The sequence below is a fragment of the Thalassophryne amazonica genome, chromosome 10, assembly GCF_902500255.1.
Source record: "Thalassophryne amazonica chromosome 10, fThaAma1.1, whole genome shotgun sequence".
In the NCBI taxonomy this organism is placed as follows: domain Eukaryota; kingdom Metazoa; phylum Chordata; class Actinopteri; order Batrachoidiformes; family Batrachoididae; genus Thalassophryne; species Thalassophryne amazonica.
The window spans coordinates 34,200,722-34,213,252 of record NC_047112.1 but is presented as its reverse complement, the minus strand read 5'-3'; the positions used below and the strand labels follow the sequence as shown (position 1 = coordinate 34,213,252).

At 42.3% G+C, this 12,531-nt stretch overlaps 1 protein-coding gene across 2 annotated transcripts in view; it reads right to left on the bottom strand.

Annotated features, from left to right (window-relative positions):
- The window catches only part of si:ch1073-396h14.1 (disintegrin and metalloproteinase domain-containing protein 10), a 121,356-nt gene that overhangs the window by 69,579 nt on the left and 39,246 nt on the right, over positions 1-12,531 (bottom strand). The window contains exon 6 of one of the 2 annotated variants that reach the window (XM_034179746.1): positions 9,885-10,007. In XM_034179746.1, the coding sequence (XP_034035637.1) occupies positions 9,885-10,007 (123 nt within the window). Of the gene's footprint in view, positions 1-9,884; positions 10,014-12,531 lie in introns of both variants that reach the window. The other variant, XM_034179745.1, reaches the window with a different exon arrangement.

Genomic DNA, 12,531 nt, shown 5'->3' with positions numbered 1-12,531 from the left:
AGCAGTCCTACATATTTGTTTAATATGCGCATTGATTGACATATCCTGATCAAAAATGACTCCAAGATTTCTCACAGTATTACTACAGGTCAGGGTAATGCCATCCAGAGTAAGGATCTAGTTAGACACCATGTTTCTAAGATTTGTGGGGCCAAGTACAATAACTTCAGTTTTATCTGAGTTTAAAAGCAGGAAATTAGAGGTCATCCATGTCTTTATGTCTGTAAGACAATCCTGCAGTTTAGCTAATTGGTGTGTGTCCTCTGGCTTAATGGATAGATAAAGCTGGGTATCATCTGCGTAACAATGAAAATTTAAGCAATGCTGTCTAATAATACTGCCTAAGGGAAACATGTATAAAGTGAATAAAATTGGTCCTAGCACAGAACCTTGTGGAACTCCATAATTAACCTTAGTCTGTGAAGAAGATTCCCCATTTACATGATCAAACTGTAATCTATTAGATAAATATGATTCAAACCACCACAGCGCAGTGCCTTTAATACCTATGGCATGCTCTAATCTCTGTAATAAAAATGTTTTTTTTTTTTTATGGTCAACAGTATCAAAAGCAGCACTGAGGAGAAAAGGAAGGTTGGAGATTGGCCTATAATTAGCTAAGATAGCTGGGTCAAGTGATGGCTTTTTAAGTAATGGTTTAATTACTGCCACCTTAAAAGCCTGTGGTACATAGCCAACTAATAAAGATAGATTAATCGTATTTAAGATCGAAGCATTAATTAATGGTAGGGCTTCCTTGAGCAGCCTGGTAGGAATGGGGTCTAATAGACATGTTGATGGTTTGGAGGAAGTAACTAATGAAAATAACTCAGACAGAACAATCGGAGAGAAAGAGTCTAACCAAATACCGGCATCACTGAAAGCAGCCAAAGATAATGATATGTCTTTGGGATGGTTATGAGTAATTTTTTCTCTAATAGTTAAAATTTTATTAGAAAAGAAAGTCCTGAAGTCATTACTAGTTAAAGTTAAAGGAATACTTGGCTCAATAGAGCTCTGACTCTTTGTCAGCCCTGTGCTACAGTGCTGAAAAGAAACCTGGGGTTGTTCTTATTTTCTTCAATTAGTGATGAGTAGTAAGATGTCCTAGCTTTACGGAGGGCTTTTTTATAAAGCAACAGACTCTTTTTCCAGGCTAAGTGAAGATCTTCAAAATTAGTGAGACGCCATTTCCTCTCCAACGTACGGGTTATCTGCTTTAAGCTGCGAGTTTGTGAGTTATACCACAGAGTCAGGCACTTCTGATTTAAGGCTCTCTTTTTCAGAGGAGCTACAGCATCCAAAGTGGTCTTCAATGAGGATGTAAAACTATTGACGAGATACTCTCTCACTCAGAGTTTAGGTAGCTACTCTGCACTGTGTTGGTATATGGCATTAGAGAACATAAAGAAGGAATCATATCCTTAAACCTAGTTACAGCGCTTTCTGAAAGACTTCTAGTGTAATGAAACTTATTCCCCACTGCTGGGTAGTCCATCAGAGTAAATGTAAATGTTATTAAGAAATGATCAGACAGAAGGGAGTTTTCAGGGAATACTGTTAAGTCTTCAATTTCCATACCATAAGTCAGAACAAGATCTAAGATATGATTAAAGTGGTGGGTGGACTCATTTACATTTTGAGCAAAGCCAATTGAGTCTAATAATAGATTAAATGCAGTGTTGAGGCTGTCATTCTCAGCATCTGTGTGGACGTTAAAATCGCCCACTATAATTATCTTATCTGAGCTAAGCACTAAGTCAGACAAAAGGTCTGAAAATTCACAGAGAAACTCACAGTAACGACCAGTTGGACGATAGATAACAACAAATAAAACTGGTTTTTGGGACTTTCAATTTGGATGGACAAGACTAAGAGTCAAGCTTTCAAATGAATTAAAGCTCTGTCTGGGTTTTGGATTAATTAATAAGCTGGAATGGAAGATTGCTGCTAATCCTCTGCCTCGGCCCGTGCTACGAGCATTCTGGCAGTTAGTGTGACTCGGGGGTGTTGACTCATTTAAACTAACATATTCATCCTGCTGTAACCAGGTTTCTGTAAGGCAGAATAAATCAATATGTTGATCAATTATTATATCATTTACTAACAGGGACTTAGAAGAGAGAGACCTAATGTTTAATAGACCACATTTAACTGTTTTAGTTTGTGGTGCAGTTGAAGGTGCTATATTATTTTTTCTTTTTGAATTTTTATGCCTAACAAGACCAGGTTTTCCCCAGAAACTTTACCAATTATCTATGAAGCCCACCTCATTTTTTGGACACCACTCAGGCAGCCAGCAATTCAAGGAGAACATGCGGCTAAACATGTCACTCCCGGTCCGATTGGGGAGGGGCCCAGAGAAAACTACAGAGTCCGACATTGTTTTTGCAAAGTTACAGACCGATTCAATGTTAATTTTAGTGACCTCCGATTGGCGTAACCGGGTGTCATTACTGCCGACGTGAATTACAATCTTACCAAATTTACGCTTAGCCTTAGCCAGCAGTTTCAAATTTCCTTCAATGTCGCCTGCTCTGGCCCCCGGAAGACAATTGACTATGGTTGCTGGTGTCGCTAACTTCACATTTCTCAAAACAGAGTCGCCAATAACCAGAGTTTGATCCTCGGCGGGTGGGGAAAAACGGTTAGAAATGTGAAGGGGTTGGCGGTGTACACGGGGCTTCTGTTTAGGGCTACGCTTCCTCCTCACAGTCACCCAGTCGGCCTGCTTTCCCGGCTGCTCGGGATCTGCTGGAAGGGAACTAACGGCGGCTGAGCTACCTTGGTCCTCACCGACTACAGGGGCCTGGCTAGCTGTATGATTTTCCAAGGTGCACAGCCGAGTCTCCAATTTGCCCAGCCTGGCCTCCAAAGCTACGAATAAGCTACACTTATTACAAGTACCATTATTGCTAAAGGAGGCCGAGGAATAACTAAACATTTCACACCGAGCAGAAAAGTGCGGGAGAGACAGGAGAAGCCGTCATGCTAAATCAGCTAAGAGCTAGTAACTGCGCTAAGCTAGCGGATTCCTAAAAACACACAAAGTGAATAATGTGTAAATAATTTAGAGGTGATTCAGCAGAGGGAGTGCTTTAGTTAAGGCACGTGAAGATTACACTGTGAAACAAATCGTTATCTAGGTAACTAGACCAATCTAACTGCGCAGATTAAACAGCTAACAGATACAGCAAAAACACCGCTGTGCTCCGGAACAGGAAGTGATACAGTACCGCAGTGAGAGCCAACCACCAGTAGAGGCCTTTAGCGGTTTATATATATATATATATATATATATATATATATATATATATATATATATATATATATATATATATATATATATATATATATATTTACAAAAATCTCAAACTTTTTTCACATTGTCATTATGGGGTATTGTCTGTAGAATGTTGAGGAAAATATGAATTTCATTCATTTTGTAATAAGGCTGTGTCATACTGAATACAGCGCGACTGCATCAAATTTTGCCAGAAGGTGGGCGACAGCCAGGTGGAAACCATTCAGATTATTCAGACGGCTTTCGGTGAGGATGCTATGAGCATCACACAGATTAAGGAGCGGTACAACCGGTTTAAAGATGGCCGCACAACGGTGGAGAGCGAGCCGCACTCCGGGTGGCCATCAACATGCTGAAACGACCAGATCATTTCCAAAGTGAACGCTGTGGTGATGCAGGACCGTAGTGTGACTATCCGAGAAATTGCGGAAGAGGTGTACATCAGCACTTTTTCAGCACATTCCACTGTGACAGAAGATTCTGCCATGAAAAGAGTTGCAGTGAAATTCATGCCGATGGCTTCGGCACGAAGCTGATGACGCAGCAAAAGCGCCTTCGTGTTGAAGCCTCACAGGACATGTTGTGACATGCCTACCTCTTCCACAATTTCTCGGATAGTCACACGACTGAAAAGCCACCGAAAGCCATCTGAATCTTCTGAATGGTGGAAGAGGTGGGCATCATTTTTCGGAGTCCAGCATGTCCTGTGAGAAGTTAAGCTGCGAAGTTAAGCTGTGTAGTAAACAAGAGCTTCCAGCATGGGCCAAGATGTTCAAAGACAGAAGTGCGGGTTCATTGTTTGGGTCTGTTGTCGCTTCTCGTGGTGTTAAAACTCAAATTCAGTTTATTAGTAGTTACAAATGTACCAGAGACAATACTGGAAGTTATCAGTTATCTGTAACTTCTGATACATTTTTGGGTTGTTTATCGTTTTATCTTTATCAAAGATAACTTTTCAATTATCTGTTATCGAAGTTAATTTTTTGGTTATCTGTGCCCACCACTGGCCACACATTTAAAATGGGCGACAGGTCTGGACTGCAGGCAGGCCAGTCTAGTACCCGCACTCTTTAGTATGAAGCCACGCTGTTGTAACACGTGCAGAATGTGGCTTGGCATTGTCTTGCTGAAATAAGCAGGGATGTCCCTGAAAAAGACGTTGCTTGGATGGCAGCTTGTGTTGCTCCAAAACCTGGCTGTACCTTTCAGCATTGATGGTGCCATCACAGATGTGTAAGTTGCCCATGTCATGGGCACTAACACACCCCCATACCATCACAGATGCTGGTTTTTGAACTTTGCGCTGGTAACAATCTGAATGGTCTTTTTCCTCTTTTTTTCAGAAGGACACGACATCCATGATTTCCAAAAACAATTTGAAATGTGGACGCATCAGACCACAGCACACTTTTCCACTTTGTGTCTGTCCATTTCAAATGAGCTCGGGCCGGCGGCTTTTCTGGATGTTGAAGTATGGCTTTCGCTTTGCATGGTAGAGTTTTAACTTGTACTTGTAGAGGTAGTGATGAACTGTGTTAACTGACAATGGCTTTCTGAAGTGTTCCTGAGCCCACGCAGTAAGATCCTTTACACAAAGATGTCAGTTTTTAATGCAGTGCCGCCTGAGGGTTTCGAAGGTCATGGGCATTCAGTGTTGGTTTTTCGGCCTTGCCGCTTACCTGGAGAAAGTTCTCCAGATTCTCTGAATCTTATTATATTATGGACTGTAGATGATGGAATACCTAAATTCATTGCAATTGAACATTGAGAAACATTGTTCTTAAACTGTTGGACTATTTATTTATTTATTTATTTTTTTCACGCAGTTGTTCACAAAGTGGTGATCCTCACCCCATCTTTGCTTGTGAATTGCTGAGCCTTTTGGGGATGCTCCTTTTATACTCAATCATGACTCACCTGTTTCCAAACAGGTGTTCTTTGAGCATTCATCAGCTTTCCCTGTCCCAAATTTTTTTTAAATGTGTTGCAGGCATCCATTTCAAAATGAGCAAATATTTGCACAAAAACAAAGTTTATCAGTTTGAACATTAAATATCTTTTATTTGAAAATCCTTTTCAAACTATATTCAATTGAATACACCACAAATCACTGTATTCTGTTTTTATTTACATTTTACACAATGTCCCAACTTCACTGGAATTGAGGTTGTAATAATAAATATTAAACTTTTTATGTGTTTATCTGTAGATAGTAAACTGCCCACCTCCTGTATTGGGAGTGTGTGAAATCATGGCACTAATTAATCTAAGTCAATACAGTATAGAATGTGAAACAATGAAAGGAAAAATAAAATAATCAAAACATACAATAAAAATTTCAACAATATTAAAAACCACCACTTTTAAAAAGACTGAACAAGAGCACTCTGGCCTGAAACCACAGTGACCATATGCTGATTCCAGCAGTGCACTTACAAAATATATAATGTGTGTGTATATATGAGAGAGTCTATTTTCTTACAATGAATTGATGATTAATGGACAGAATGTTTTTTTGAACAGCTTTGAGTTACAAGAATGTAATGCCTCAGTGTCCGTGTATGTGTAAACATTTGTAAATCCATGCATCTGTCTTGTATACATCAGTTTAAAAACTAATAAAGCATTGTACACTGATTATTCCAGCAAAGTAAAATATTAGAAACCATACACATTATTTCTGTAGGTGTGCTGCATTGTTTACATGTATGCATTACAAACGAATATCATCATCACAGAAGCTCCTGGTCAAAAAGTTCAAATTCTCACGTGTAGAAAGATGCTTTCCTCCAGTTAAAACTACCATCACATGCAACATTAAGACATTCCCACAGCAACATAGAGGCTCCCATACACCAGAGAAACACGTAAATGTTGGAGCACAGCAGTTAAGGTGAACAGACTTGAGTCCATGTCAACACTGCAGACCTTGATGACGGTGATGTTGCATGCTTGGTTGCGCATGCACACGGTCACGTAGTGAATCGCCCTCTAGTTCTTTTCTCTGGAAAATTCAGTTTCATGGAAACACATTTTATGGAAACCTTCCACTATATATGTTGTTACTACTTCAGTCTGGTGCAAATCAGGGTATTCTTCCTGAGAGAAAACATCATTATTTTTGTTATTTCTTATTAATGGGGCTCAGAATTTGCCATCAGTCTGAGCGTGCCTCATGCCCCCTCCATCAGAAACACCCTGACAGCTGTGTGCATCTTTGGCAGCTGGTCTTCATATTTTATTCTGTCCTGCAGCAACAGCTTGAGCCCTTATTTAGCCCTGCTGGATATTTCAGTCATGGATTATGAAGAAAACAAATCCAGTCCTCTGGTTGGCTGTTCACTTTAGGATTTTATAGAATCCTGGAACATGTGAGAGCCATGGAGGTGATGGTGGACGGAGATCACTGATTCTGCAAACCAGTTTAACTCGGCAAACAGAAATGCAGCATCCAGGACACTAACCCGTTGGGAAGGGGGATTTCTTGCCAGGAAACAGATGTTTACGAGGTCTATTAGAAAAGTATCCAACCTTAGTATTTCTTTCAAAAACCATATGGATTTGAATCACGTGTGATTACATCAGACATGCTTGAACCCTCGTGGGCATGCAAGAGTTTTTTCATGCCTGTCGGTTACGTCATTCGCCTGTGGGCAGTCTTTGAGTGAGGAATGGCCCACCCTCTTGTCGATTTTTTTTTTTTTTTTTTCTCCATTATTTAGGAATGGCTCAGAGACTGCTGCTTTGTTTGATCAAAATTATTTCAAAACTGTAAGGCACAACTGAGTGGACACCATTCGATAAATTCAGCTGGTTTTCGGTAAAAATTTTAACGGCTGATGAGAGATTTTAGTCTGGTAGTGTCGCCGTAAGGACGGCCCATGGCGCCTGACGGTGATCTGCGCTTTGAGGCGGCAGCGTCTCGCCGTTTCAAGTTGAAAACTTCCACATTTCAGGCTCTGTTGACCCAGTAAGTCGTCAGAGAACTTTCAGAAGAAGTCGGCATGAGGAGTTTATTCAGACATTCCATTGTTAACGGACATTTTGTAATGAAAGAACGTGCGGGCAGAGTCACATGTCGGGCCGGACCCGACCGCAGGGGGTCGCGACAGGAAAAACACCTCCGTTGGAAACCTTAATGGGCAAGTTGGAACATGCTCAAGCTGTTAAACAATTTCTCAGTTACTCACTTGTTGAAAGCCATCAAAAGCCGCCTGAATTTTACAAATGGTTTTCAACACGGAGGTGTTTTTCATGTCGCAGCGCACACAGATTCACCGAGTCGTCACGGAAACGACTCGGCGAATGTGCACGCATGTCTTTCATTAAAAAATGTCCTTAAACAGTGGAATGTCCGCATAAAGTCCTCATGCCGGCCGCTTCTGAATCTTCTCTGTTCTCTCACGATGTCCTGGGTGAATTAAGCCTTAAATTAGGATGTTTTCAGGTCAAAACAGGCCGACGACAACGCCTGGAAGCGCTGCGCGACGTCCTGCTCCGTGGGAAGTCCTTACACCGACAGAAACACCCCATAATCTCTCATCAGCCGTTAAACATTTCACTGAAAACCAGCTTAATTTCTCGAATAGTGTCCACTCAGATATTCCTCACAGGTCCAGAAAAAATGTTGATAAAGCAACGCGCGCCATCTCGAGCAGCGTGTGAAACAAAGGAATTCAGCAGAGAGGGCGGGACCACATCTCACTCAAGGCCTGCCCAATGACATCACCGATGCGTGAAAAAACTCACGCATGCGCACGAGGGTTCAAGCATGATTGGTGTACGAGGTCTGTCCATAAAGTATAGGTCCTTTTTATTTTTTTCAAAAACTATATGGATTTCATTCATATGTTTTTACGTCAGACATGCTTGAACCCTCGTGCGCATGCGTGAGTTTTGCCACGCCTGTCGGTGACGTCATTCGCCTGTGAGCACTCCTTGTGGGAGGAGTCGTCCAGCCCCTCGTCGGAATTCCTTTGTCTGAGAAGTTGCTGAGAGACTGGCGCTTTGTTTGATCAAAATTTTTTCTAAACCTGTGAGACACATCGAAGTGGACACGGTTCGAAAAATTAAGCTGGTTTTCAGTGAAAATTTTAACGGCTGATGAGAGATTTTGAGGTGTCACTGTCGCTTTAAGGACTTCCCACAGTGCGAGACGTCGCACAGCACTCTCAGGCGGCGTCATCAGCCTGTTTCAAGCTGAAAACCTCCACATTTCAGGCTCTATTGATCCAGGACGTCGTGAGAGAACAGAGAAGTTTCAGAAGAAGTCGGTTTCAGCATTTTATCCGGATATTCCACTGTTAAAGGAGATTTTTTTAATGAAAGACGTGCGGATGGGTCCGCGTGTCGGCTCGCAGCCGCCGCGACGCTCCGCCACAGGAAAAACACCTCTGCTGGAAGCCTTAAGGACAAGTTGGAACATGTCCAGCTGTTAAACAATTTCTCATATACTCACTCCACTGAAAGCCATCAAAAGCCGCCTGGATTTTACAAATGGTTATCAACACGGAGGTGTTTTTCCTGTGCCGCCGCTCCGCGCCGGCTGCGTCCCGACGCGCGGACCCGTCCGCACGTCTTTCATTAAAAAAATCTCCTTTAACAGTGGAATATCTGGATAAAATGCTGAAACCGACTTCTTCTGAAACTTCTCTGTTCTCTCACGACGTCCTGGATCAATAGAGCCTGAAATGTGGAGGTTTTCAGCTTGAAACAGGCTGACGACGCCGCTTGAGAGCGCTGAGCGACGTCTCGCACTGTGGGAAGTCCTTAAAGCGACAGTGTCACCTCAAAATCTCTCATCAGCCGTTACAATTTTCACTGAAAACCATCTTAATTTTTCGAACCATGTCCACTTTGATGTGTCTCACAGGTTTAGAAAAAATTTTGATCAAACAAAGCGCCAGTCTCTCAGCAACTTCTCAGACAAAGGAATTCCGACGAGGGGCTGGACGACTCCTCCCACAAGGAGTGCTCACAGGCGAATGACGTCACCGACAGGCGTGGAAAAACTCATGCATGCGCACGAGGGTTCAAGCATGTCTGACGTAAAAACATATGAATGAAATCCATATAGTTTTTGAAAAAAATAAAAAGGACCTATACTTTATGGACAGCCCTCGTAATCGCACGTCATTCAAATCCATATAGTTTTTTAAAAAAATAAAAAGGTAGGATACTTTTCTGATAGACCTCGTAATTTGTTTTGTTTAATTTTCATTGACCTGTGATTGTTGCACTCACAGCTCTACACTCTGACATTCTGCACAGATTCCTACCAGCCAGCAGACTATAAGAACTAGAGTGTTGGATTTTTTTTTTTTTGGACCAGAAATATTCACTCTGTTTTCTGTGGCATGAAACATCAGATATCAGTCTGCTGGGGGCTTGGCCCTTACTCCTCATGTGTCAGAGTGTTAAACCTGAGTTGGCTTTTAGTTGAAGATGGACAGTTCAAATGGAATTCAGGATCTTTTCATATGTGATCCTTTTCTCTTTTTGCATAACAAAGTATCAGTATATCACAGTAAAATGTGCAGCCTTGTTACATGGTTGAGGATAATAAAAGTGAAGCAGTAACCTGAGCCACAACAGCCTCTCTCGATTTGAACCGCTTGAAGTAGAGGTGGTCAACATGAAGATGGAGCAGGCAGCTGGTCTTTGAGTCGTCCACCGTCCTCTTCGACCTGCTCAGTGCTGCCTCCTGTGGCTGAAATTACAAGCACAAAAATATATTAACCATGTAGGAATTACAACCATTTTTTGAACACAGCATGCCTATTTTAAGAAGCCATAATTAATTGGACAAACTAAATACAGAAGTTATTGTTGTTACAGCCAGTTTTCTTCAGATAAGTCAGGGGATGGATACATGAACATTTCAAATTCAGTGACTGTCTTGGACTTTACTTACATCAGTCATTAAGAAATGCATACAAATGGTATGGTACTCGTGTGGTAAATTTGTCTGGAGGAGGCAGTTCTCAAAAACTGAGTGGTCGTGTAAGAACAAAACTAGTGAGGGAAGCCACCAAGACACCTTTGAAGGAGTTATAATTTTCTATGGCTGTGACTGGCAAAAATGTGCATAGTGCAACTTTTGTCAGTTGCATTTCCAGGTTCTTGATGGAGTGGAACAGAGCAGGATCTTAACATAAGAAAACAGTTCAAGCCTCCCATGTGCCTTTTGGTGACCTGCAGATTTGATCTTACAGCTTGGTCAGGAAAATAGATCTCTGCACCACTCCACATTTGATTCTGATCTTCATCTGCAAAATCTATTTCCATCTGATGCCTGGACCATCTTAGTCTTACCTCTGACTTTTTTTTCCCACACCATCCTTGCTACTATATGTTAATTTTTAATCCTGTACATCCTCTTCTTCTGTGTTCTACTTTTGTCTGCTCCCATTAGGGATAACCACAGCAGATGAATTGTCTCCATCTCACCTTATCCTCTGTATCTTCCTCTGTCACACCAGCCACCTGCATGTCCTCCCTCAGCACATCCATAAACCTTCTCTTTGGCCTTCTTCCTCCCCTTCTGCCTGGTAGCTCCATCCTCAGCATCCTTCTCCCTATCCTTCGTCTCTTGCTTGCCTCTACTGGTGGTTGGGGCCTCTACTGGTGGTTGGCTCTCACTGCGGTATTGTATCACTTCCTGTTCCGGAGCACAGCGGTGTTTTGCTGTATCTGTTAGCTGTTTAATCTGCGCAGTTAGATTGATCTAGTTAAGTAGATAACGATTTGTTTCACATTGTAATCTTCACGTGCCTTAACTAAAGCACTCCCTCTGCTGAATCACCTCTAAATTATTTACACATTATTCACTTTGTGTGTTTTTAGGAATCCGCTAGCTTAGCGCAGCTACTAGCGCTTAGCTGATTTAGCATGGTGGCTTCTCCTGTCTCTCCCGCACTTTTCTGCTCTGGGTGTGAAATGTTTAGTTATTCCTCGGCCTCCTTTAGCAGTAATGGTACTTGTAATAAGTGTAGCTTATTCGTAGCTTTGGAGGCCAGGCTGGGTGAATTGGAGACTCGGCTCCGCACCGTGGAAAATTCTACAGCTAGCCAGGCCCCTGTAGTCGGTGCGGACCAAGGTAGCTTAGTCACCGTTAGTTCCCTTCCAGCAGATTCCGAGCAGCCAGGAAAGCAGGCCGACTGGGTGACTGTGAGGAGGAAGCGTAGCCCTAAACAGAAACCCCGTGTACACCGCCAACCCGTTCACATTTCTAACCGTTTTTCCCCACTCGGCGACACACCCGCCGAGGATCAAACTCTGGTTATTGGCGACTCTGTTTTGAGAAATGTGAAGTTAGCAACACCAGCAACCATAGTCAATTGTCTTCCGGGGGCCAGAGCAGGCGACATTGAAGGAAATTTGAAACTGCTGGCTAAGGCTAAGCGTAAATTTGGTAAGATTGTAATTCACGTCGGCAGTAATGACACCCGGTTACGCCAATCGGAGGTCACTAAAATTAACATTGAATCAGTGTGTAACTTTGCAAAAACAATGTCGGACTCTGTAGTTTTCTCTGGGCCCCTCCCCAATCGGACCGGGAGTGACATGTTTAGCCGCATGTTCTCCTTGAATTGCTGGCTGTCTGAGTGGTGTCCAAAAAATGAGGTGGGCTTCATAGATAATTGGCAAAGCGTCTGGGGAAAATCTGGTCTTGTTAGGAGAGACGGCATCCATCCCACTTTGGATGGAGCAGCTCTCATTTCTAGAAATCTGGCCAATTTTCTTAAATCCTCCAAACCGTGACTATCCAGAGTTGGGACCAGGAAGCAGAGTTGTAGTCTTACACACCTCTCTGCAGCTTCTCTCCCCCTGCCATCCCCTCATTACCCCATCCCCGTAGAGACGGTGCCTGCTCCCAGACCACCAATAACCAGCAAAAATCTATTTAAGCATAAAAATTCAAAAAGAAAAAATAATATAGCACCTTCAACTGCACCACAGACTAAAACGGTTAAATGTGGTCTATTAAACATTAGGTCTCTCTCTTCTAAGTCCCTGTTAGTAAATGATATAATAATTGATCAACATATTGATTTATTCTGCCTTACAGAAACCTGGTTACAGCAGGATGAATATGTTGGTTTAAATGAGTCAACACCCCCGAGTCACACTAACTGCCAGAATGCTCGTAGCACGGGCCGAGGTGGAGGATTAGCAGCAATCTTCCATTCCAGCTTATTAATTAATCCAAAACCCAGACAGAGCTT